The 26,662-nt window shown below is 39.2% G+C and overlaps 1 protein-coding gene across 14 annotated transcripts in view; it reads right to left on the bottom strand.

Annotated features, from left to right (window-relative positions):
* The window catches only part of LRRFIP1 (LRR binding FLII interacting protein 1), a 189,172-nt gene that overhangs the window by 98,035 nt on the left and 64,475 nt on the right, over positions 1 to 26,662 (bottom strand). The window contains exon 1 of one of the 14 annotated variants that reach the window (XM_090045034.1): positions 6,193 to 6,776. The exons of 12 other annotated variants lie outside the window; for them this stretch is intronic. In XM_090045034.1, the coding sequence (XP_089901160.1) occupies positions 6,193 to 6,237 (45 nt within the window). In that variant the 5' untranslated portion in view covers positions 6,238 to 6,776. Of the gene's footprint in view, positions 1 to 6,192; positions 6,777 to 26,662 lie in introns of those variants that run through there. One more of the 14 variants, XM_090045041.1, reaches the window with a different exon arrangement.

The following is a 26,662-nucleotide window of genomic DNA, read 5'->3' as shown; positions in this document are numbered from 1 at the left end:
TCATCTTAACCACGTCATGCAAGAATAAACTGGTTTGAACACTGAGATTTGTTTTAACTATTATGTTTTTAAGCATGCTTTCATCACCGACTATCTAGATCCTTATAAGCCTCCATCTTGAACAATTACCTATTAATAAATTATTTATATTGCAATAGCAACTAAAGGACCCAGCCTTATGGTGGTAGGTAATAAAACAGCCTGTAAGAAAGACCTCTCTCTGCAAAAACCTTACAATCTAAAGTGTAAGTAGAGCCAAAAAGTGACTAGGACAAAACGTGAGCAATACCAGGGCATGACGAGAAGATTCTGGTCAGCACGATACGCATTAATATGATTACCAAGATATTTAAGGGGGGAAAAGGGGTATATTTCCAAGATAAAACTTTTTTAAAATTTAATTTTAGTTTATTATGGTTTATAAAGAAAACCCTGCAGTCAGCAGCATGTGTCAACCACCCTGTTTTGACTACTTTCCATTCTCTGTAGTATTAGGTCCCTTCCTCCAGCAACAAATGCACTACACTATGTACATTTCACAAGTACTTTTGTTGTGGCTGAGATGGAAAGTTAACCAAATGCCCCCAAAAGTTCAGTGCTGTTCAGGAAAGTAGCTAATTGGGAAAATAAAATCATAACCTCATTAAGATGATCATCCTATTTATAATACTCCTAGCTGTTATGTGAGAGCCAGAAGTGCACTATAGTGCCATGAGGCTGGTCATTAACTGTAATTCCATGAAAGCTGCAGTCTTTGCAGTTTTATTCTTAAGAAGCTTTATTTGAATTGCAGTGAATTCTGACTCGCAGGCTGTTCTGGTTCACTCTGCAGATAGTCAAAAATCTAACCTTGAAACTACAGGAAGCAAATATTTTAAAGTAATGCTCTAAGACAGAGAGAGAGAGAGATCATAGAAAGTGCTTTGAAAGAAATTTTGTAAAAACTGTTCTAATTAATTTATGAGGTTTCTAGTATTGTTTGCAGGGGTTCCCAGGCACCGCACTAAAAACCAAAATAAGTTCTCTTTAAGTGAAGATTCATTGAAGATTTCACACAATTAAATGTTAAGCAAAGCTTAGCATTAAACTGTAGAGCCTCCAACTATCCACAGAACTTTGCAGCAAGGCTTGGACTGTTACACTGTGAAGACAGAAATGTTGCTCTCATAAACAATGAGATTTTACAGCACAAGCTTCACTTAAACCTGTTGATACATGAACAGCTTATATAACAACTTATGGGCTAGGGACAGGCATTCAAAAAGCCAGAGCCTAAACTGATTTAATCTCTGCAAGTTAGTCTAATCCAGGTGCAGCTCATGAATGCTGAGATGGTGGGGCAGATGGAGTGTCCCATGGGAGTGTGGGGGTTTCCCTATGCGCTCAGCAGCAGACGTGGATGTGGACCAGAAATACTTCTGGTCCACTTCTGGGTCCACTGCGGAGCATGCAGGGGACCCCTCCCAGCTTGGCAACTGGTGCTTCTGGGTCGGGGGCACCTGGCATCCCCCTGCAGCCAATCACCAAGCCGAGGAAGCAAGTGTCAGAATAAGCCCCCTCCCTCTGGCATCTGGTGAAGGGGGCTTATTCAACTATTTGCCATAAGCAGGGAACAAATGGTGGCAGCAGTCAGGCCAGGCAGACCCAGCTGCGGTCCCCCAGGGGTAGAGGGGGGATTAACCCCCCTCCCTGCCCCCTCTGCCTCAGGACCCGCAGTGAGGAGGGTGGGGTGCTCAGCAGACCAGGTTCGGACCCCTGCCAGTGGGACTGGGCGGGGGGAACCAAGGTTTCTGGTTTTATTTGTGGATGTTAACAGTTCTCTGCTCTAAATATCTTGATTTCCTCTGTTGTATGCAAATAGCCATTTTAATTTCCCACTGCTTGATGACTAAGCCAGAACAGACATTGCCTGCATGAATTTGGCCCTCCTCCAGACCAAGCAGATAAGCACGCCAAATATTAACTAGGATCTAACTTGAGAGTGATGGTAGGAGACAGACCTGCTTATATCCAATAGATGACAGCTGAACTGCACATCAGTGAAATCTCTATAACAAGAGGAGCTAAGAGAAAATTTGTAAAATGTATAAAATGAAAATTAAGGCAAGACTCTCCAAGTTGTCAAACTTGATATGAAAGAATTCCTTCATGTTATTCGAGATTAAAAATAATTAAGTTAGATATTTTATAGATGACTTCATCCTTCAGAAACTGCCAAAAACCTAATGAGGGATGCAGGCCTCTAACAGACTTAACTAGAAAAGGACAGGCAAGCACTCAAAAATCACTGGAGAGATAGATGAGTGATTAAAAAGTGTAGCCCTATTACAGTTGTTAAAAGCTTTGAATCTTCCCTTTTATACTGTATTGACTGATCCAACAAGTAAAAGGTTCAAATCACCAATTCTCTTATGCCAAGAAATACACAAGAGTTACAAACAGTGCCCTAGACAAAACAGAGAAAAGAGACGGTCACTTGTGGAGAGGACCATGGAAGTCAGCGTCATTTAGAAGAGCAACACTGCTCTACAGAAACTGCCAAAACGCTGCCATATCAATACATACTGCTGCATTTTGAGAATTACAGTTGAACACTAAAACATTTAAAGCTACTGCAGGCCCTAATACAGGTATATTACTATACTTGAAAAAGTGCAGTATTTCCTTCTTGGCTGACCAGCTACCCCAGCTAGATCTCTCTGTTCTTTAAAGCCACAAACTGATCTTTTTAAAGAATGAAAAATACTAATTAATACCAGATGCTCATCCTGCTTGAAGAGTTTGATATCTGGCATATCATAGGTACAAGAACCCTACAGACTATAAATCTAATTTCTACAGCTCTAATTCACCCAATGTTTCTGAAAATATCAGGCTGGTTTTTTTTTTACTTCACCTCTGGACAAGAATCTTTTATTCACTACTGCTCCCCACAAGATGGAGTGGAGCCAGCAAGAGTAAGTTACATCCAATTACCTTCTCCATACTTTCTCAATTATTAGTGCCAACCTAAAAATGAATCAGACAGGAGTTAAAACTGACCAAAACCTGTTTGCACCCATATCTAACTCTGTCTGGGCTCAGCCAGTATAAAACAGAACAATGGCTAAGGAAGTTCTGACTTCCTAGTTAAAGAATACATTTCCCCCCTTCCAAGCACAGGGAAGTAACACATATAAATCTTACTTTGAACAAGGTGATATACATTAGAGATTTAATTAGGTACAGGTTTCTACGAGACACATCCCAAGGTGCAAATGTGAAAGGAAATGCCCTGAAAAACATATAGGCTTCATTGTTAAATTGGAGCTCCAAAGAAACAGACAACAAAGGCAGGAAACTACAGTAGTGTTAAATGGAACAAACCTGGCATTAATTCTGTTACTGCCTGTAGATGAACCTTGAAAGACTGTGTTACATTAAAGGGACACTTCATTCTGTTAAGGGTCTAGTATTCAAAACTAGTAGCAGGTGCTTATGGGCTAGAGGTAAGAAAGAGAGGGGACACCGCCACAGTTTGCTGGTAGAAACCAGTTCTGCCTCAAGAAGTGATTACTTTAAGTGACTTCTTCTGCTAATCGTTTAATTTAAGTTCAATATTGCTGGAAGAGTTGAACAATTTAGTCAAGCAACAGCATACGTACAGCTATTCACTGTATTTTTTAACTGGAGGATACTTTGAGTATATAAAGTTAACATCTAACAAACTTTAATCTTTGGAAATATAAGCATGCTCCAGAGTGACATGCTGAAAGATGCGTTTTGTGCTGCCATTCCTTTCACCTGCTTTGAGATGCAGAGTCAATAGATAAACATGATCAATATAATATGACAGTATTTGTCTTACTGAAATAGTACGTAAATTCTTTAGCCAAGTGGTACGTTGACTACCTATTTTTCAATCTCTCTCTCCTTATACTCTGCTTTCTGCATGTCCTTTCACAGCATCTGATGAGGTGAACTCAGGTTCCCAAAAGCTTGTACTCATATTCATGTACTATATAAAGGCACACCTTAGTGAGTCTATCAAGGTGCACATCTATCCTGCCTTGACTGACTTTTGACTAACATGACTAACTACTTCTCTCAACACTAATCTTCAGCTGCAATATGTACCAGCAACAAAACAAAAAGAGCTTTTCTTCCCTGTCCCTCCTCCTCTTCTTTTAAAGAGATGCAGATATCTTTAATTGGTTACTGCATTATTGATATGAAGTGGTCATCATCCTCTCCCCCTTATCAGTAAAGCAAATCAAAATATTGAGACAGACACCAAACTCCAACATACAAGTTAGAATTGGTAATGTTTTATGTATTTGAGTGGCAGTGCACAGGCAAGATTGAGATGAGCAGGTAATAAGTAGTTTCACCTCAACCACAGACAGTATTTTAAGAACTAAAGTTTCCAAAAAGTATTTTTCAATTTTTCTGATAAAAATTCTGAAATTAAAATCTAAATGATAATGTTGTCCCACTATCCATTAATACAGCCAAGTACTCTACCGCAGAATTCGTTTGGCTTTTTGGAGGTATTGAAACTGCTCATCTAAAAACAAACTGTTTGGTGGAATATATTTTTAAATTCTTTCTTAGGCATTTTGAAACAATAATAATAAATGTATCCAAGTGGCCAAACTAATGATCATGAGCTAAAACAGTAAGGGAAAAATCTCTCTCTCTCTGCTCATACGGCTCAATAAGTATCAGTCCCTTTACACAACTATAAAAATGGTACTTGGCACAGCTTGTTCATGCTATCTCTGACTTGTGGATCAGCTGGGGATTAAGGAATCTAGAGCCTGTTTAGCTGGTCACCTTTTAACCTGCATCTATCTCGCGGCTGGAACAGAACACCAACAGGTTTCCCCTCTGCAACTGTACTGTGTATAAATGCACACTCCGCTCTCACTTGCAATTGATGTGCCAGAAATACACTTTCAAGTCTGCACTTTAGACAAACCTATGAACAGACAAGTCAGCATTTCCACTGTCAATCTTGCACATTACACTGACACCACAGGGACTGTTATGGAGTTTCTTTAAAATATGTCAGCCAAGTTTTAATTTAACATGTCTGCTCATATGTCATATCAAACACTATGTAGTTTAGGCTTTTTCAGATAGGCCTAATAAGATGCAACTTTTCTTACATTAGGTCTGAGAAAAATATCTTTTTATTAAAAATACTTGAAACCTGAGATTTTTTTTTACATAAAATCATTATTGCATTTAAAATCACTAACTATCTTCTGTAAGCTAGCACTGAGAAAACTAATAAAAGGGACTTTGCTAACACTGTCAGGTAGCATTAAGGAGTTTCTATAAATCTACATCAGAAACTTTGAAATAGCAAGGAAGAGAATGTGAATTAGCACAAAGTTTTTAGAAGGTTGTTTTCACCTTTTCAGCATACAGCTGGGAGGCACATGGGATTACAGAAGAGATTCACAATTAGGGTGATACAACACTGAGTGCCTTGAGATCCTTTTAAGGGTGCCTCAATGTGCCAAGCAATGTTACCACTGTTAGGTGTGCAAACACGTTTCAGAAAACAAACCCAGAGATTTCAAATATGAACTCAGTGCTAAAAACAGTGATCTGTTGTTATCTGAGCTCTCTGTTACAGAAGAATGACTATTATTTTTCTGTTGTCTAAAAACAAGTGAAAACTAAAAGCTAGCATTTTCTAAGGGGCACCTTAAGTCTAAAAAGATTGAACACCACTGAATTAGAGGTCTTTAGGAAACATCCACAATATTCACTTTTCTACATAATTCAATTAGATATTATATACAGAGGAAGCCGCTATTTAAAATAAATAATTAACTTTTGAAATGCAGCCATTAGGAGTTTGCCATCTGGGCAGATTTTTAAGATCATTAATGAAAACATATCACTGCGCAAAAGCTCTGGCTTTAGATGGGATTGTTCTTTGTACATGAAATATGGCAGATGCGTGGAACAGAATTTAGGTGGAAGGAGAAGGCTTATATTTAGTATATGTATATTCTCTTCAACTATACAGAGGCCATAGCTCCTTAAATGTAATCTGAGACCACCAACATGCCTAAGGTAGTAGAGCCACTGGAGCACTAAACAAACATATCTGTCAAGCACTACCTTCCTTCTAGCTCTAAAATACAGTACAAACAACAGGAGAACTAAAGCAATACATTAATTTTCTCCCCTTACCAGTTTCTGAGCTTCTGGACTCAAACAGTCTGCTTCCGATTGCATGGCTGCAGTTTGTTATTCAAGTTCAGACTCTCTAAAGTTCACTCACAAAAAAGGAAATCATATATCCTCACTGCTACTCGCTAGTTTTCTGCTTTTATTTACTTCATCTCCAAAGAAATGATTTGCTCCAACTTTTTTCCAAAAAAAAAAAAAAAAAAGTAATGACCCCGTCCTTCTCAAAAATCCTCAGGCTTTTGTCGTCAGTGAAAACAGATCCTATTCTGCAGTGTCACCCAAGTCTACAGAGGGGAGTGGTTAAAATGGAGGGCGAGTCCCACAGGTGATTTAGTGAGCAACTGATAGAAGACAGCATGCTAAAAATAAAGTAGTGTTTCTATAACCTCTGCAGAAAAATGAAAACATGCACATTTCCTCTAACAAAAAACTTTCAGTTTCTGAAGTTTATTTGCATGCAAGTTTCTACCGCCTCTATCCAGCAGGAGAAGTGCTGGGAGAGGCAGAATAATAAAGTTTGACTTCCAGTTAGTCAGTGATTGCAGTTCTGAGTCAGCAAATAAGCATATGGTTAAAAAGGTGAGGAAAGTTCCTGTGTTCACAATCTCAGCTACATGCAGGATGGTGGATCTGAAGCTCTATCAACTACATATCTGCTGACAAATCTCCCAATTTCTATTGGCATAGTCACAGCCAATAGAAAGACACCAGAGAGAAATGCACAAAAAGCAGGATGTGCTTCTTACTTTAATGCTGTATGTCACTTTTAGAAGGCTGTCACTGCTTCCATGTATTAACAGTACAAATACCAAGGACGCTTGTGCTGTTTTTATGAAGCAGCTGTCCTTGCACCTACTAATACTGCTAGTGTAATGACAATACTCCTTTAAAGGGTTTATACTGAGAAAATCCTGAATTCCACTTGAAGGCTAAATGGTTATTTGCACATTACCCCACATTTCACAATGCAAGGGGAAAATAAACCTAAAACAATGGAGGTTAAGCCTAAGGATAGAAGTTACACATAAACCAGTTTAAGTCATCAGAAATTGGTTTAAACCTGTAATAGAACAGAAGTTTACATAAGTGCACATAAACCAGTTCCAAAATGGCTGAAACTGGTTTCAGATAAACAGACTTAACTGTTTTGGGTCAAACCGGTTTATGAAACTTCTGTCCCAGACCACTTCCTGGTTCAAGTTAAATCACAGTCCCCCAATATCCTAGCATGCTTTCTAGCCCTGGGCTGGGCTATGCTGTCTGCTCCAGCAGAGAAGGGTTAGGGAGGGGGGGAAGGGGAAGAGGGAGAGGGAGATGGGGACTGCCCCCCACCAGGCAAACCCCAGCAGAGGTCTGGGGCTAGGGAGGGGGGGGAGGTTAAACCCCCCCTTCCCCAAGTACAGAGCTGCCCTGCCTTGCTAAATTTATTGGAACTTAATGCTGGCTGAGACTGTGGACCACAAATCCCAGAGGCACCTGGAAGCAGGAAGAGGAAGTGGTGAGCAACCCCACAGAGTCCTGCTGCCTTGATTCTGGACTGCAAATCACAGAGACCTTGAGGCCAGCAGGAGGAGGAAGTGAGCACACAGCCCGGGCTCTCTATGTGCCAGAGAGCCATGCTCTAGTGCCCTACAGCTTCTGGCCTGAGCCACTACAGGCATGTGGCTGCATTTCCTGAATCAAAAGTAAATGTCCAGTTGTTTCTCAGTTTAATCTCTGCATCTTAGACTAACCTGCAAAGATTGAATCAATTCAGATTTGGGCTTTCTGACCGTCTGTACTTAGCCAAATTGAACACCCTAACTAAATACCTATCAACAACGGAGGTTACCAGGTGGCTACTCTAGGTGCACTGAAAGCTTATACTGAAGCCTACATTAGAGGCTTCTTTCATGCATACATTTATGCATGTAAACTAGATAGACAGATGCCTACTATACATCTTGGATAGTCCAATATAAATAGGGTGCTACTTTGGTACAATTACCAATATTGTGCTTGATTTCTGCAGATTCAAGGAAAAAAACAGGTAATCAAGTTTGAGAACAACAGCTGTGTTGTTGCTCTTCAATGGTTAAATAACAGCTTTATCCACAATGCCTATAAATGGAAACACAAGGCAAGAAGCAAGGGCACAGAATGTCTAACCTAAGCTGCATCAAAATGTGGGCAATGCAGATTAGAGATGAGGATACTGGCACTGTCAGAGCCCCTTAGTCACAAGCAATTTTCATGGCATTCTAAAAATCACCAAGTACTAAACCAAAAAAACAACAAAAAGTTAGATCTTGTTCACTGGATTAAATTAATTTCGTCAATGTACAAAGCAGGAATAAATCAGTGTAGTCCTTTTTCTCTCAAATCCATTTGAAATTTCTATGGTGTGCCAGTTTTAGTTTAGAGATTTTACTAATTATTATTTTCATCAGCACTCTTAATTGACAGGACTGAACATATTTCGAAAAGACTGTGTAAAGTCTCCCAGCAAACCAACAATATTTTGAGATCTATAATAAAATAGCAGTGATTTATACACAACAGATAAAATCTTAACTTCAATCTACAGCAGAAATCTCACTGACTTCAGTAAGGCCTGGATTTCGTGACTTAAGCGCATGCATGCTGACAAAAAAAAAAAAAAATAGCAGTCAGTGGGATTACCAAAGCTACCAGTCCTATTTATTTTAGGTGCTCAAATTTTGTAGGTTTGTGTTAATAGAGCCTTTGTTTCTTGGCACCATTTCTTATGTTGCGCAGACAAGCAAAATAGATTGTTACTTAGTAACCAAACCATTATGTTCCTGCCTGGTCAGCCAGAAAAGGTTAGGGAACCTAGTGCAGGCCGCACCTAACAACTGAATTCAATTTTTCCATAAACGCTGAGACTATTACCAGGCCCCACAGGAGGAACCCATATTGTCATATTGGCAGAGCATGCTGTTCCCATAGCTTTGTCTGTGTAACTGGCAGAATGCTTTAACTCATTTTGAAACACATGGCACAGCGTTACAGTCACAGGCTAGTACTTCGATTTTCTTCATTGATAGTCGCTGGATGCCAGCCATGCTGTATTGTTCCAACCAGGCCACACACATTTTAACAAGCTTTCTTGTACAAATAGGTTTTGGGGATGCATGGTCTCTGAAATTCTTCTTATAAGAAAACGTTTTCTCAAAAGTGGAACTTTGTTTTTACATAAAAGACCGGACACAGTTCTCGAAAAAACTCTAGTTTTCTTCAATTTGAGAAACTGCACAAATTAATTTTAGCATTCCATCACTGTCTTGCCTAGCTTATATGATCCTATTCTTCTTCCTACCCTTGGTCTACAAGAAGCTAGAATCTTACACATGGATCCTTGCAATTGCCCTCCTTGATTTTACATTCCAGATTTGAAAGAGATTTGAAACCTTAATACACTAGTGTAAAACTCACCATCTAACTATGTTGCAAGCTGTTCAGTACACTTAAACAAGTAAAATCAAACACTGACATTTTTTTCTCCTCCAGGTTGCATTTGTCTTCATTCAGGGCCCAGTGGAACTCAGAATTTTATACTGCAGATAGCACTGAGCTAAAAAGATTGAAACACTGACAAAAGTGCACACCAAAACAGCACAGAAAAATCAACTGCTGTGCCTGCAAATGGTTTAGAAAACTACAGTTACCTGAAGTAATTAAACCAAGCATTTTTGGTAATTGTGTTCTTCAACTACCGTATTCTCAGAATTTTTCTGTGTTCCTATGAAGGAGACAAGAACATGTCAGATAACTACCAGAGCATCAAAATGGGAAAGAGAAAGGAAACATCTGTGACCTTGTTATTTAAGGGTAAACATGCAACATGAGTGTTCTTTATGCTTCTTCACAGAATCTGAAAGGTCTATTTCTTAATTCATCTAGTACTAAAGAAGGAAAATTCTAGGGTTTTTTTTATCAGGGTGTGGACACTTAGCTTGGGGGTGGGGATTTAGCTTGTGGCACACCGGACAAAAAAGTTGGCAACCACTGATTTAAGTCATGCTTTCCTTGAATGGAGACTGGAATACATTATAGTGTATGAATATATTAACAAACTACATAAAGCTTACATTTGCTTGATTGTAAGTGAAAGATTTAAACATAATCTCAGATTTAAAACTGCTTTATTAAACAAACAGAAGTATTTCAGTTCTGAAATTCTTCTGTTTGTTTAATAAAGCAGTTTTAAATGTGAGGTATATTTAAACCTTTCTTATTCTTAGATTGGGAAAATAAAATAAAACTTACTTGCTTTTTCAACTCCCAAGTAAGTTTCCCAACTTTGAAGCCTTCTGCTAATCAATTTGAATTAGCTGCATAAAACTGAAGAAAATATTCTCTGCACCTCCAAATTAGCATGCCGTCAAAAAGAGACTAGCATTTCAACAAACTCAGGTTCCAGCTGCCTCATGAGTAACTTCTACCAGGCTAGTGGTTTGATTTTCTTTATAATTTCAGCAGCAAATATGAAAGATAATGTTAAAATAAAACACTCCACTAAACAAGTTTTCTCACCCACCTGAAAAAATGTGGCAAGAACAGAACAGCAGAGGAATTGGTAGGAATACAAGTTGAACCACTATCTAAATACCCAGTTAGCACTTTGTTTAGATGTGAGCCAATGCTGCAGTACCAGGATACTGGTTGGGAAGGTAGTCAGCAGGAGAGGAATTGTCAGCTATCTTTCATAGTGACACCATTGGCGAGGCCATCTTCAGGAATGATACAAGGTGTCAGTTTCTCCAAAAATAATTCTGCTTCTGTATTAAGAATGCTCTTACATCTGTAAAGGTGGCCACCTAGAGCAGGAGATGACAACCTATTACCCCCCGAGCCATCTGATCTTGCTCTCAGATGTGCGGTTTTCGCATGCTGCCACTGGACAAAGCAGCAGCAGGCGATCTCCCCATGTCACCACAGGGAAAAATGGCAGCAGCATCTGGGTCCTAGCACCGATCCACTATTACCCAAACTGGGTCACTGTGGCCTGCAGCCTAAAGAGATTGCTGACCACTGATCTAGAATAACTGCTGAAGTGCACAGTTTTTCAAAGCACTGGTTTCACCATACCTGTAAGAACCCAGCCCAGCTTTCAACATAGCTAACCGATCTTCAGACACCTACAAGAGTAGCTTAGCCCCTATGCATGGCTTCAGAGCCAGCACTGGCATGCTGGATTAGGCCCTACAACAGTCCAAGCACAGGTATGCTGGACTGGGCCTGGCCGCTGATACTGGGGCTGCATAGCAAGTCTGGGACCACACACTAACTCTGAAGCCACATGAATGGGCTTATCATGTCAGGTCCCAGCCCAAAAGACAATGTGTGGTCCTGGACTTTGTGCATCCAGATCTGACATGTGGCTCTGGAGCCACTGCAACATCCTGGAGTCACCATGTGCCATTTATGTCAGCATGCTGATATTAGGACAGCCTGACTGGGCTCAATCAGCCACTGAAGCCACATGGTGAGTCCAGGACACTGCACTGGCTCTGGGGCCACATGCCAGGACTGGTTCCAGGAACACACACTGGTTCTACAGCCACGCAGTGAGCAAGACCCAGCATGTGGCTCCAGAACCAGCTCAGGGCCCTGGATTCACCATATGGCTCCACTGCTGGTGTACAGGATTGGGGCCCAGAGGCACTTCAACACACGTGCACAGGGTGGTCTTCAATCTCCACGCATGCCCCCTAGCCCTGGACACCCCAGACCTTAGTTACTTACCTGTATTCTATGATAAGGTTTTTTCCCTTTCTTCTTTGGGGTTTAAAAAAAAAAAGGTGTGTGTTATATCCAGGGACATATGCAACCCCCCCCCCCCCCACAAAACAGTAGTCTTGCTTTCAAAGTCAACGGGAAGGAAAAAGCTAAGTAAAATAACAGGAAAGTATTTTGGAAAGCTCTATTGGTTTTGTTCCTTTAATGTAGTTCAAGTTGTGGTTCTTTGGGTGGGGGGTTTAAAAAACAGTCAAGCACATGCAGGTCAAACATTGTGCATGGTTTTCTGAGTACTACTTAACTGTGAAATAATCTGCACAAATAGGTTTAAACAGAGGTTTAATTCTGATTGTGTTATGAGGGAACACAAGATCTCAGAACTTCAATAAATACCTGTAATATGAAAGTTATATTTGCTACCAAACAAGGAGAACTACAATTTGTAGTTTTGATGCTCTTTAGAATGCAAGTCATTTCGATTGAGAAGATGTTTGGAAAACATTTCATAGCTAAGAGTTTAAGTCATCTTTTTTTAAAGTTTTTAACATATTCAATCATGCATGTCACTTCATCATTCCTGTCTGGAATGGGCAACCTGGCATCTTTACAGTTTAGCTAGCAAGAATAACAAAAACTCCTTATAAATTGTAACCAAGGAAATGAACTCCAGTATATACAACTAAATGCTTCTTAGGAAAACATCATCTAGTTTTCATTACTGAAATGTACTGCTAGTCTCAGAGTACTTGCTATGAGGAGAGGGAAAGTAGAAAAGGAAGGGGTGTTAAAATGTAGCAAAAAGGAGAAAGCAATATCTTCATGAACTGCTTGATATGTAGCAAAACCCCCAGTTTTTTTTTTTAATTTTGAAATACATTCCCTCCCCTTCCCCTAACCATTTCTGACTTTCTCTCTTTTTATTCCTTATAAGTGATTACAAGAAGGACTAGGTAAGCTAAGCTAAGTTCTTTTATGCTATTATTGTAATAAGTCCCTTTTTATATTGTAACTAGTGTTCTGTTCTGTTTGTATTGATTTTTACTGTTTTATATTGCATTATATTGTATTCCTATCATTTGTGCATTGATTTGTATTGTTTCATATTAACACTGTACGATTTGGGCCTGCAATGTGGGTTGGCATGAGTGTTGTCAAGTATCCACTGTGTGTGTCAGGTTCCCATCTTGTCCCCATGCCCTGTTGTGTAAGTATGTTGTAACCTATGACTCATACCTACCCCTCCTACATAACTTGGTTCTTGAATGAATGGGGATAAATGGGGGTGCTTGAGAGACAATGGCAGTAGGTCTAAAAATAGCTCACTCTGAATGACTGAACCATCAACTCAAGAACCCAACCATCACCCTGCATTGACACCCCCGCCCCCACTCAAGATTCGGAAGACAAAGACTGCTGCAGAAATCAGCCAACCCACCATCACAGACACCTGAAACTGCATGGTCTTACCTAGGAATGCACATGCTCACTACCCCAGGGGCTGACCCTTGCCTGGGCACGCCCCTGCCACTAGGGTCATAGGTAGTCTGCCCCATAAAAAGGGGTAGTGAAGACAGACCCAGTGGGATGCCCTCTCCATCTGGACCAGCACCACACCACACCACCTATCCACCCAGAGGCCCTGCCGGTGACTCCCTCTGGACACCACCTGCTGGAAAAAGACCCCCTTCCAGCCTGGATAGGTAGCTATCACCCCCATCCTCTCTTCAACCAAGGACTTGGACTCTGTTTCTCTTCCCCACCTGGACTCCAGCCCTTCCACTGAGCCTCTTTCTCCTGCTATCATTGTGTAGTGTGTGCAGGAACCAAGCTGTACAGTAGCATTAATTTAATAAAATGTTATTTGGAACCCTAAGTTGCGTTTTGCTTTACTATGATTCCGGCCCTGCTCCAATCTCTGCTCCTCATCCCTCTAACTTGTCTCATTTCTCCCTCTCCTGCTTCTGGCTCACCACCACCTCCAACATCTGTCCCATGCTCCTGTGGCTCCAGACATCCTGAGTTCCTCTCTGCCTGCAAACCCCTGCTTCTTTGCCACTGCCTTATCACTGCTATTATCTCATCCCCATTATCTCATCCCCACTACCTTTTCCCTTGATCTCTGCCCACTGTTATTGTCTCATCCCCACTGCCTTTTTCCCAGATCTCTGCCACTTCTATTGCCTTGTCTCCACTGCCTTTTCTCCTGATCTCTGCCACTGTTATTGCCTTATCTCCACTGCCTTTTCCCCTGATCTCCCAGCTTTCTGCCTCTGTGTCCTGGCTGTTTCCTTCTTGCCACCAGGCTTTTTCCCTTGCTTCCACCCTGGCACCAGGTGACCCTGAGTAACCCCAGGGCCACTTGACCTTAAGTAACCCCAAGCCTCAGTTACTCAGCCAGCTTCTCTCCAGTCTACTGGTTCTAATCCCGGTTCCGGCAACTTTCACTCCTTACACTTTCTCTCTCACCTTAACCTTTCCCCAGGTATCCCAAGTACCCCAAACACACACATATATACCATACCTTCCAAATTAGGAACTCAGCTGTGTGTATGTGTAGGTGGGTGGTTTGTGTGTGAACTGATGAATACACACACACACACACGTACGTCATCGTGTGTGTGATATACAAATTAGTGATACGTGTATGTGTACTGAGTGTGTGGGTATTAAGAATTGATTTTTGTCTAACTTTTGGTGTGTACAGGTGCTTGAATTGGTGATGGGTGTGCCTAGGCTGATAATTTGGGATGTGTATGTGCCTGAGTTGGTAATTCGTACATGTATGCCTGGTGGGGATGTATGCACCTACAGTATGTGTGCGCGCGCATGTGTGTGTGTGTGTGTGTGTGTGTGTGTATGCGTGCATGCATGTGTGTGCAATTGTACACCACACCCTCCTATCTAACAATGCAATATGGAGATCCTGAGCGTTGGCCTGACCCCATAGGGCAACAGATACATAAACATGCTTGTGTTTAGTTCTTACAAGATACAAAATTTGCAGAAATTTTAAATTTGGTATATAGGTGTGGCCAGCCAATGTCTTGAACTCATGCCTATGGTTCTTGGCTCTTTTGCTTAATAAAACTAATCTGCTACTAAGAGTAAAGCTCTCTTGCAAAAGTAGAATGAAAAAGTAGGAGGGGTTTTCAGGCAGAAGATTCAACTGTAGATAGCCTTCTTTGATATTAATCATTCACGGTGAGAAGTAGTCCCACAAAATCATGCTATGACAGAATCAAAGTTAAAAACAGACAAGGATACTAACTTAAAGATGAGGAAATGGAAACTGCTTCTGCTTCTAGCAGTTGTTTCTCTGTTGGACTGTTCAGTTCAGCACCTGTACACGCTCTAGCTCTACTTCAAACCCCATTGTTTTGATGCACTAAAAATCTTATCAACTATTGCCTCCAATACTGGCAGTTCGGAAGTAAAAACATTGATTTTTGAGTAAAGTTTGCCTAAGGAGTAAAAAAGCAGCTAATTTCAAACCCAACTCATTTGGGCAAATCTATGTAGAAAGCCTGACATGTCTGGAAGCTCACAAAGTAAGGTTGGTCCCCAACTTACATAAGCACTTTAACTTTTCATTGCCCTTTCAAGAAAGTCAGTAAACAAAATGTAATGAAAATGAAGATCAGTTCTCAGGCTTGTGTGAGCTTACGAGGCTTTTAGTCACTTACTCATGTGACCTATACCCAAGCATAAAGATATGAAATACAAATAAATATGATTTTCTTGCACAAAAATCATTAACCATTTTAGTGATTCCACAACAGCTATTCTTGCGGGCATACTCTTACTCTAACTTAAGAGTGTCTATTTCTCATTAAATTTCACCCATTTAACTATGCAATCACACAGGATAAAAGTATAACCAGGAATCTGAAACAGTTCATTTGGTTTATATACGAAAGAACAGTTCTTGTATTTTCTTCATGCAGGAGTGTTCAGAGATTAAAAGAGGACAGGGGGAGGAAGTTTAACTTTATAGGAGGCAAAGTATTTTTTTAAACCCAGTCAAGCTTAGCTCTTTTGAAATATCTATGGCTCAATCACACCACCTAAATTTCAGGTTTGAACATCCTTGATTTTACTATTACTCAACAATGCATATCCAAAACACAATACAATGTGGAAGGAAACATACTAGTGATAAAGATTTTTTTACTTGATCACTGCCTGCTTTAGTGTAAAATTTTGCTATGGCCTCTAGTGGGAAATCTAATGAAAGCACAGAGCAGAGAAGCATAAACTCTTGATTCAGAAATGGTCTTTTCTCTCTCCCTTTATCAAGTCATTTTAATCAGTACTTTGTCTTCCACCTGCCTATAAAATGGGAATATTCTTTGTTTCCAAGGCTGTTGTGAGCAGCAGTTTATTTCTACGAAACTTTGAAAATAGAACTAACAGTTAGGTAGCTCTATCCTATCTTAGGTCCATAAAACCATATTGCCATGGACAGCCACTCTGAAAATACCTCCTTGTTTAAACACATACGGGTGAACAGAGCAGTGGCCTTGTATGTGTTTGTTAAAAGATTAATGACAACCACATACACATGATGATATGTGGCAAAGAAAATATAAGAACAGCCTAGTATCCAGTGGCAACAGCATTATGTTTTGAAAAATTGATGCACTGTAAAAATGAATGTCACTCCTACCCCAAACTTAAAAAAAGTAATCCTAGATCAGGGATTTAAAAATTAATGATGTAGAATTCAAGTTAGTTTCAGCCCTTTGACAATTTTTTGTAAGAGTCCCAATTTCACCATGTTGTCAGGATATACAACACAACTTCCCTGGATAATAATGAACTAGTCAAGTCAGCCATGCACCTAGGTAAGCTGGCCCTTCATCAAAAAAAATTAATTTGTAGGTTGCCCTCAATTGAGTTAAACTGTGCAACAATATTGTCACTGATAAACAGGTGCATCTCTCAGAAGAGCTTCCCTCTTCATAACAGATCATGGAAGTAAAGAGCTTGGAACCAACTTCTATGGTTTACTTCAACTTCCTTGGACTCAGATAGCCCATTTATGCAATGACCTCCCCCCTCTCCTTCTTAGGGGCTGAACAACAGCTAACGATGTTATCCTGGATCCATGGGGAGTCCTAGGAATATGTACTGCACTTGAAATAACTTTCTGCTGTAGAGAACACCAGAACAAGAGGCAACTAGAACATGGCCAGCAGGTCAGAAAGACTAAATAAAATAACAAAAAGGGTACATTTTGTTACACTGGAGAAAAATGCCAAATTTCATAGGTAGTAGAAACAGAAGACTGAATACAGGACAAGTCACTGACTTCAACCACAAAGAAATCATGAACTGCTGGGATTGGCTTTCCTTGATTAATTTATGGTCAAGTCAGCATGGATTGTGGGTATTCTTTCATATGACTGATATTTAGGAATAAAATATATCGCTGTGTATCTACAACTCAAATAGATCTTTGTTTGTTTACTGCTGTGCAATCCCAGCACAAATCACAAGCAACCATGAAGAAACAGGCTTCCATATATAGTTGAATGTTAAGCCCTGCCTAGTTTTCTAGAGCTATTTTGAATATTGGAATTAGGTGGAGCGAGCTAATGGTAGTATCATCCAGGGTTGCAGGACAGCAGGCACCACAAGATGGCATGAACACAGAATAGCATCTAGTAAAGACTGTAAATTATTAGATAGGGAAACCCTGGTCCAGGATGTGCATAGAAGTTTTAAACTTAAAAAATAAGTTTCTAATTACAGGAAAAGCTATAGGGATATTTCTTTAATTAATATTTTATGGATGTTGAATATTAATGATTTATCCAAAAAACTAAACAACATTTACAATGTATTGTGAAGTTTTGCATATATGCATAATGCACAATCAGCACAAATGAACACCTGCTATATACAGGATGCACCAATTTTTGTTTTGCTAAAATTATTAGGATTACTATATATAAAAAGCACAAGATAAAGTTAGCATTTTAATGAGGCTGCATTCTCACTCTTTTGTACTGACCCATTAAATGACTTGAACATAGAAAAAAAAAAAAACTAAACTGTATTCCTGATGTAACATTTGCAGAAGTTGTTGGCACACCATATCCACAGTTATGAATTTGTGCCAGTAGTTCTACTGAATGCATATTTCTTACTTTAGGTTAAATGCAAACATTCAAAGAGGTTAGATCACATTAAAAATGGCTACCCAATTTAACTTAGTTCACCTACCTGTCCCTTGCTCCTTGCTCCCCACCAAACCCGCATCCAAGAAGCTTCTTCTGGTGCCAGTTTCATCAGTGCTTGCAGATGGTGGGTGTTTAGGAAGTAAATACCAATTGGGGGAGGGATGACAAAGTAGTTTTGCAGGGGCAGGTTGGGGGGCGCTAAAAACAGCCCTTTGTTCACCCCCAACCCCCCGCAGACCCCATGAGCCCCTGATTCCATCACGGATCCCACCAACCCCCCATGGACTCCCACGTGCCCCCAACCTCCTTGCAGACACTGCCTGTACCCTTGATTTCCCCAGTCTCTCCTGCAGATCCCACCTGTCCCGCCCTGATCCCCCACAGACCCCATCAGCCCCCCCTAACATTCCCCCGTGGACCGAGCCTACCCCACAAAGCCCTGTGGACCCCCCAATCCTCCCTTGAGCCTGCTTGCCCCTGAGATCCCAAGCCTCTTCTGCTAGTCCCCCCCATCCCAATTTACCTTGGAGTTAAAGTTACCCAAACTTATGCCCTCCTAGCTACCCTGAATATCTGTACTTAGCCTCCTCTTGAACAATTTATGTTTCTATATTCTGTATATAACCAAAGACTTGTAACAAAGACTGCAAGAGGAATAATGGTATCAATTATTTGCTAGGTCTGAAGTCAAATAGCTGTTACTGTTGCTAGGAAATTGCAACTTGCTGATTATTTCCTATCCCATGCTCACCCTGCAGGCATACAGCTTTTCTCAACTATCAGCAGAACCCCTTCAGCAGAGCAGCATGCATACAAAATAAAGCCAGCTATTGGTACATATTATTAGAGATCAAAAACCATTTATCATGACTGAGCTCTAGGTGAAGAAAGCACAATGTCCAAATTCGCATCTTTTGTTTTTTTTAATAAACAGTGGTACTTCGACTGTCTCCTCCACAATATAAACACAGGTTGAGACGGGCTTATGCATATTCCAGTGCTGGGTAAATGCCAGAATCTTTGAACATGGACATAAAGAAGTCTCATTTGTTTCTCTTCCTGAACTGCAAAAATAGTTTAATAAAAAACAACTATTCAAAGAAACATTCCATCCAGCAGTTTAATGGCAGTTCCCTCTGATTACAGACATTTACCAACACAGCCCAAAGACAGAGAGGGTCTGAAAATTAGATTCAATTTCCAAACAACTCAAGCATGACATGAGCTTTACAGAAGACCCCATTTTATTAACCCAAACACTTAAAGGCAGTAAGCTTCACCCCCCACAGGTGGGACAGGGGTCTCTTCTGAAATGAAGCTGATTTTATTTCTTCACATATTTGGCTACCATCTCCCTTGTGAAATTCCCAGCAAATTACCATTTTTTCTACTCTACCCTGCAGAATATGACAATACATTTAAAGTAGTGTTAATTTTGTTAATTTTACCACAAATATGAAGCACTACCTTGCAGTCTTTAAGGACCAAATATTTGATACATAAAGGAACTCATCAACAAGGTCTTATCATTTTTAAATGTCTTGAGAAATTCAGGTTTACTTACAGTGCAAGGAAGTGGTTAGCTGTATTTGTCTGAAGTCAGGTAGAAAACAGGGCAGAATGGCACCTTAGACATGAACTCATTCAGGGAGGCATAAACTTCCATATGGAACAACCTAGTTACGCAGATGCTATGACATAGCATCATCTTAGCATCTGATGAATGAAGTAGGTGGCTTTCTATGGAAGCTCATACCTCTGTGACCTAGTTTCTCTCTGAAGTGCCAACCCTGTCCTACCTTGCCTTATACTGCAATAACTGGATGACTAAAAGGGACATTTGGAAAAGCAAATTCCTACCATACTTCCTTCTGCCTCCCCTTAAGATTTTTGGTAACCATCACTGACAAACGGAGTGTCAGCCACTGAAACAAAACAGTTAATTAAATATACTATAGAAGGCATCCAATGTTCAAAATGTAGTCAGAAAAAGATGTTCAAGACAGCAAGAACGCAGGCTCTGAAGCGGGGAATCATGCATTAGAACTCAGTTGTGAGAGTGTAAGTTTGAGTATTAATCCATCTTTTCCTCTTACATATAAATCTACCATTTCATTCCTTTTTAAATATAGTCCTTATTTCATTATACCCCATAGTCTAATCACCCAAGTAACTGCCTAAAATTAGGGTTCTAAAGTATGTCACAGCTGTAACATATTTTAGACTCACTGCTTATACTATGGTCAAAGTTATACTGGTACCAACCTCTGGTGTGTAACTGGCTCAATTAAACTTCATTGCTTTCCATGCCATAACCAAAACAAATGAAAATCAAACTACCAGTAAATTCTCCTAACCATTTCCAGGATAGCCACTTGCAACAATATAATACTGTCAGGCAAAAAAAATTCTGTTTCTACATAACAGGATATAAAAAAGTCCCTTAATGAACCATGTGCCTAATCTCCTACACACTTGTTCCTTAGACTAATTCAGCAAGGTCATTCATCTAACAGACCATAACCTAACAACCACTGCATTATGCCAAACAATAAGCTGCAACAAAGGTAAGTAGGTACCATGCTGAATTGTATTATTGATCTCAAGACATTTCCAGTAATTGCAATTGCCAAGGAAAGAGAAAAGATTACAACTCTCCCTGTGACCATCCTCTTATGTGGCTTGTACTTGGAGATAGAGTTACATTAAGATAAACGTGTTTCAGATAGATCATTACACAGACCAACAACTGGAATTATCCTGGAAAAGGCTCAAATTTCAGTTTAGCAATCTTTATTTTCTTTCTTTAAAAATCAAGGGCTTTTTTTGTTTTTTTTTAAATGCGCAGCACAAGTATTAAGAGAACAAAATTAAAAACTGAGGTATATGTAACCCATATTGTATTGCTCACAAAAAATGTCAAGCGATTGTTCAGTCAATTATACAATTTCAGACCTATTTGAGCAGTCAAAGAAAACATGGGTGTTTATAGGCATGGTCCAGGAGGCAGGGTGCACTTTAAATTAGCACAGCTTCAAGAACTGCACTAATTAAAAGTGCCTGGAGCTTCATGTGTAACACCATCTCCCCACTGAAAAATGGCAGCAGGGCGCTTTGAACTAAAACTCATCAAATTAACTTTAAAACGCCCCACCGCCATTTTTCAGGGCAGGGACGCTGATACACATGACACCGGAGTCTGCTGGAGTGCAGTAACTACTACACTCCAGCAGACTCTATTAATAGAGTCTCCTATGACATGCTATAATTACAGCATGCCGGAACATGTATAGGAGCCCTATGTTACTCTGCTGTTTCTGCATTACATTTTCTATGCCAAAAAGAAACCCAAAAGAGTACTCCATGTTCTGGACATGAAACAAGGAAGATGTATAATATGTAAACAAAGCAACCCTTCTTCCTAAATCCTACATAATCATGGGCATTTTTTCAATGTTACTTTTGGCCAAAAATACCATAAAAATAAAGCAAACCAAATAAAAACATTAAATTAAATACAGTTTTCACTGTTACACAAGATGGGTGGATAAATTAAAAAAAAAGCTTATTTAACATGTAAAGCTATGACAAGCTTATATTAAAAATCTAAACAAAGTAAGCCTTGAATAGAGTCAAATAATTTTCATGAAATAAATAAACAATAGAAGTTTACTGCCAAAGTTTTAAACAAAGTCAAAGCACTACATTGGTGGAAGTCGCTATCTTAAGTATTTGGTGACAGTTTGTTAAAATGCTAAACCAGCTTTTAACAACAGCTGCTTCTTTTATAAGCACAGAGAGAGTATTCTATTTATTTCCATTTATTAAATTAAAGTAACTAGCTCACTCAAACTGAGAAAGCCAGGAGTTGAAAAGCAGAAAAGTAGTTTCTTCTTTCAATCTACAAATAAAATGAGGTATGAGGATGAGATCTACTAGTTCTAAAATCTTTAAAGACATGCTATCCAGAATCAGTTCAATTCTAATTCAATAGTGATGCCTCTTCCTTTATCTAATAATTCCATTAAAAAGTCAAACATTTAAAATTGCTTTTGAATTTATGTATATGATGTGAGGTAGTTTTATTTAGGTCTAAAACAATCATTTACTGTTTTGTATATTTTAACTGAATTCTACTTTCCATCTAAATAAATTTGAGACAAGCTACAATTATATTAAGCTATACAATTACTTCAATAAATGTGCAAAAATCGTGTACTTTCCTGGTTATCAAAAAATACCAAATTTAGTCTGAAGACCATTTTTCTCAATATGTTTTATTGGTTAACTTACTAATGAGAATTGAGCTTTAAGGAAAAGTTATAAATACTGTACACAGTGATTAAAATTAGTGATATAAAGTCCAAGTTTCCTGCTTACTCATTTCAGTCATGATTAAAAATTACTCCACCCTGTCCACATGACATCACAATAGAACAGATATGTGGAAATGCGAACCTGATGCACCAGAAATACCAGCTCTGGAATGCTGTAGGCAATTGAACAAAGTTGGAAGTATGCCATAGAAACAACTGCAGAACAAGATTTCAAAGTAATTCTTTTATACTTTGAGCATTTAATTTTCCTTTCAATTAGCTTTTAGTCAGGAAATCAGATACACCTCTGGTGCTCTCCCCTAGCTTGGGGGTCTTCTAGAGAAGGCTGGATAGGCATCTGGCTGGGATCATCTGACCCCAGCACTCTTTCCTGCCTAGGCAGGGGGTTGGACTCGATCTGTTGAGGTCCCTTCCGACCCTAGCATCTATGCATCTATTATGATTTTATAACATTTATATTTGAGAAAATACCAAGCCACAGTTGCATATTTTCTTTATAAACTAATTAAGAAATAAGTAGCCTTCCTTTTTTCTGTCCTGAAATATGTAGTCTTGAAAGAGTCACACTCATAGCTCCATAAATATACTGGCAGTTATAGGCAGACTGATTTTAAAGATCTGGGCTATAACAGCCACAGTTTTACTTCCTATCATAACCCTCTTGTAAATGCCAGTGTACTGTTTTCTCTTTTTAAAATATTAAGAAGCATAATGAGGATGCACTGCTGAAGCCACACGGGATTGGGGCCAGGTTGCTCTAGCCTGCAGCTTGAAAAAGATTGCCATTTTACTTATTCATAACATCGATGTCACTCTATCAGTCATATAAGGCCTTGCTTTCCTTTAGCTGTTACCATTATCAAAAAGGTAACAGCGCAAAGGACAACGCTCCCCCCCTCCAAATACTGTAAAATGGCTCCCTATGCATCTGCTAAAAATAAATCAAAATACTTAAAGTAAACCTAAGAAACTACTGAAACTTAAGTCGCAGCTTCCAGGCCCTTTTCCAAAATTTGTCTCTACAATAATAGGCTTATATTAAAATTAATATTTACTCCTCATGTATCCTTCCTGGATACAGTGGGTACTCCCTTCAAGCTCTCCTAGGATAAAGGTGCAGCTGGTTTTATAACAGACTTCTCAAAATAAAATACTGTAAGGAAGGGAATGAAGTTGTCCATTGCTGTAAGTAGTTTTTTTCCCTGCAACTAAGCGGCAGAAAAAAAAAAAATCAACACAAGTCCACCACCCCCCTTTCCAGAAACCTATGTTAAAAGATTATTTTTCAGCATAGCTTCTCATAAAGAGGGTATAAAAATACCAGAAAAATATTTAAAGTTGAGTACCATGACTCAAACAGCTTGAAGTAGGAACAGATTTATTCTACACAAACAAGAACTCAGAATGACCTTTGATGTGGTTTCAGTCCACTGAAAATAAAAATGACAATGCAGCATGTCTCTTCTTACAGACTAATTGGCCATATACACATCAAGAATACTTCCTTCAGTATTCAGGAAGGGCAGAGGTGCATTTCTTTCAAAGATGTCAGTGCTGTTAAAAACAACAACAAAACACCTTCTAACCAGTACAGTGCACATGCTATATTAGTTCTTTCAGCCAGTAAAGAGGGGGCTTATTAACCTAAAGGTATAGTAATCATCTAAATTGCATCATTATTTCAACATAATGTGATGAAACTGACATTTCACCATGCATATTACAGTTAGTTGCAAATTACATTTATTCATGACCCTCAAACTTTGTCAGAGGTCAGGACAATTCGCTCCTGATTTGTAAGTCACTGTTTAAGGGGAAGTATTTCTAGTGGCTGAAGTTGAAAACCATAAATTGAGTTTCTACCCTAAACTCTAAATACTGACAATGTACAATTATGAACAATTCAAAACCATGCTGTACTTGTTTCCCAATCTGCAGAATTAAACTAAAGACTTCTGCATCTCAAAGAGAAATTTAAAAACTAACGTGCATTGAGATCTTTTGTGCTGGATAGGTTTGAAATAGGTGTTACTTTTACAAGAGCTAAAATTGTAGTTTAACACCTCAAAAGGGACTCAGTTTGGCAGCAGAGTTAATTCATTAAACACTCATACCTGTGGTAACTATAGCAACTTCTTTATAGAGAAGGAAGCGACAAAGAAAATACTACTACTCTATTTTTAGATGTTTTAACAGAATTTACTTTCTGGTAATAATTATCCGCACATGGCAAACCAGCTCTCGGCAGAGCAAAGGTGCACCATGAGTCAAAAAGAGTGTCTACAGACTGAAGACAGGCAAAAAATACAACAGAGTTTAATAAGGTCAGTGTAGGGTGGGCCTGTCAAGTCTTTAATGACATCAGACTTTTTTCTTTTTTTTAAGTGGCGGAAGTGAAGCAATGCTTTAAATCAGGACACTGCAGAAAACAGGTCATTAAAAATAACCTTCAATTTGATTTAAGTTAAATGACAGGATAAATAAAAGTGGATCTGTAACTAAAGTTCCCTGGTCAAGAAAAGCAGGGTTTCTTTAAGTAGATGTGATATTTTTATTAGACCAACTGAATAGTTGGGGAAAAAGTTCTGAGCAAGGCAGTCGCCCTTTGTCAGGCATAGGGAGGTCTCTGCTCATCTGAGACTCCAAGGAATGAGAGATGCTAAAAGTGTGGGGGGATGTCAGTGAAAATGTAAATAAGAAGAGATAAGCAAGACAAAAGGAAAAGCAGGAAGAGAAGGGGGGAAGAGAGCAGAGAGAGGAGAAAGTAGGAGGGAGACAACAGAGATAAAATACAAGGTGAAAAAGGCAGTCGGTGAAAAAGGGAATAGTTGGAGAGCAGGAAAGCAGGAATGGGAGAAATGAAAAGTGTTACAGGATGTTACTGAAAATATAATAGGATAGAAGTAGGAAAACAAAAAAGTAATGGAGGGGGAAGAGAACAGGGAAGAGAAAAGAGCCAAAGGGAATACACTAAAGATATCACATCTACCCAAAGAACCTTGCCTGCCTATGTACTTAGACCAACACAGCTATAACCAAAAACCCTGGTCAAGAAAGCAAATTTCAACAAACAGCTAGTGCAGTCAATTAGACTGAAGAGTCAAGAGGGTTGAATGCAGGAGGCCTGGGTTTTTTCAGGCTGTAACCCCAGTAAGAGAAGAAAAACATTGTAGGAAGCAGCTCCAGACCCAAAATGAATCAATATGTTACCTAAAGAAGGATATTAGGAATAAGCAGAGGATTTAAAAGGAATGGCAGGAAGGGCTGATAAACAAAGAACTGTGTTCAAGACAACCAGAAATTGAACGCATCTCTGAGGAGTCCTCTAAGACCCATGGAAAAATGGTCATCCTCTCAAATACTACAATCATGTGGAAAGGAGTAGATAGAAGATGCTCCATATACCCTAAAACATATTCAACATCAGAGCAAGGTCCTTTGGCAAGCTGTAAGACTATCTAGGCTGAGGGAATTTCCAAATCCAGGCCCAATTATATTTTACTTTATAAGCCTGACAGTCTCAGCTTCCCCAAAAGCAAAACAGGAAACAGTCTTAAAGTGTATCCACAATTAAGTATGCTGCCAGAAAATTAAGTTGAAAATGTTGCAAGTGCTGATGCACGTAGAATTGAAAACAAATCTAGTATTGAAACTAAATGCAGAAGTAGAAATTAAGCACGCTAAATTTTTATGCCTGTTGGAAAGAAAAAAAAGGAGTTAAAAACAATAACTCCTCACAAAAAATGGAATGCTTAAGTGTTGCTCCAAATAACTACATTCGCAGTTTTCACAAGGCACAGATAAAGGGTGCTATCCCAACGCCAACCGTAGAGGTGCTAATAACAATGGATTATGTCACAAGCTAAAGACAAAGGTATGTTCCGAAGTGTACCTTTTGATACCTTTTAACAAAATAATTATAATTTAGTTTTGCTCAGGGTATCAGAACTAATGGAAGGTTAATTATGCAATGCAAATTTCTATGCAAGGAAACAAAAAACAGAAGACCATATTACATATCAGAAAATAATGTTTTAGATCATTGTTACATACAATATTGGTCAGGAAACCTTAAAGAGGACACAAATTGGTTTGCAAGCAAATTATTTTGTATCCTTTGTACTTCAGTTTATTCTGGAAAGCTTTGACAAAACTACAGCCACTTTATTCTTCTATACTTGATCATTCAAGAGAATCATTTCTATG

Source organism: Crocodylus siamensis, chromosome 4 (assembly GCF_052110815.1).
Source record: "Crocodylus siamensis isolate JL-2025a chromosome 4, ASM5211081v1, whole genome shotgun sequence".
Classification (NCBI taxonomy): domain Eukaryota; kingdom Metazoa; phylum Chordata; order Crocodylia; family Crocodylidae; genus Crocodylus; species Crocodylus siamensis.
Note: the sequence above shows the minus strand (reverse complement) of the source record. Positions and strands in the feature narration are given on the sequence as shown.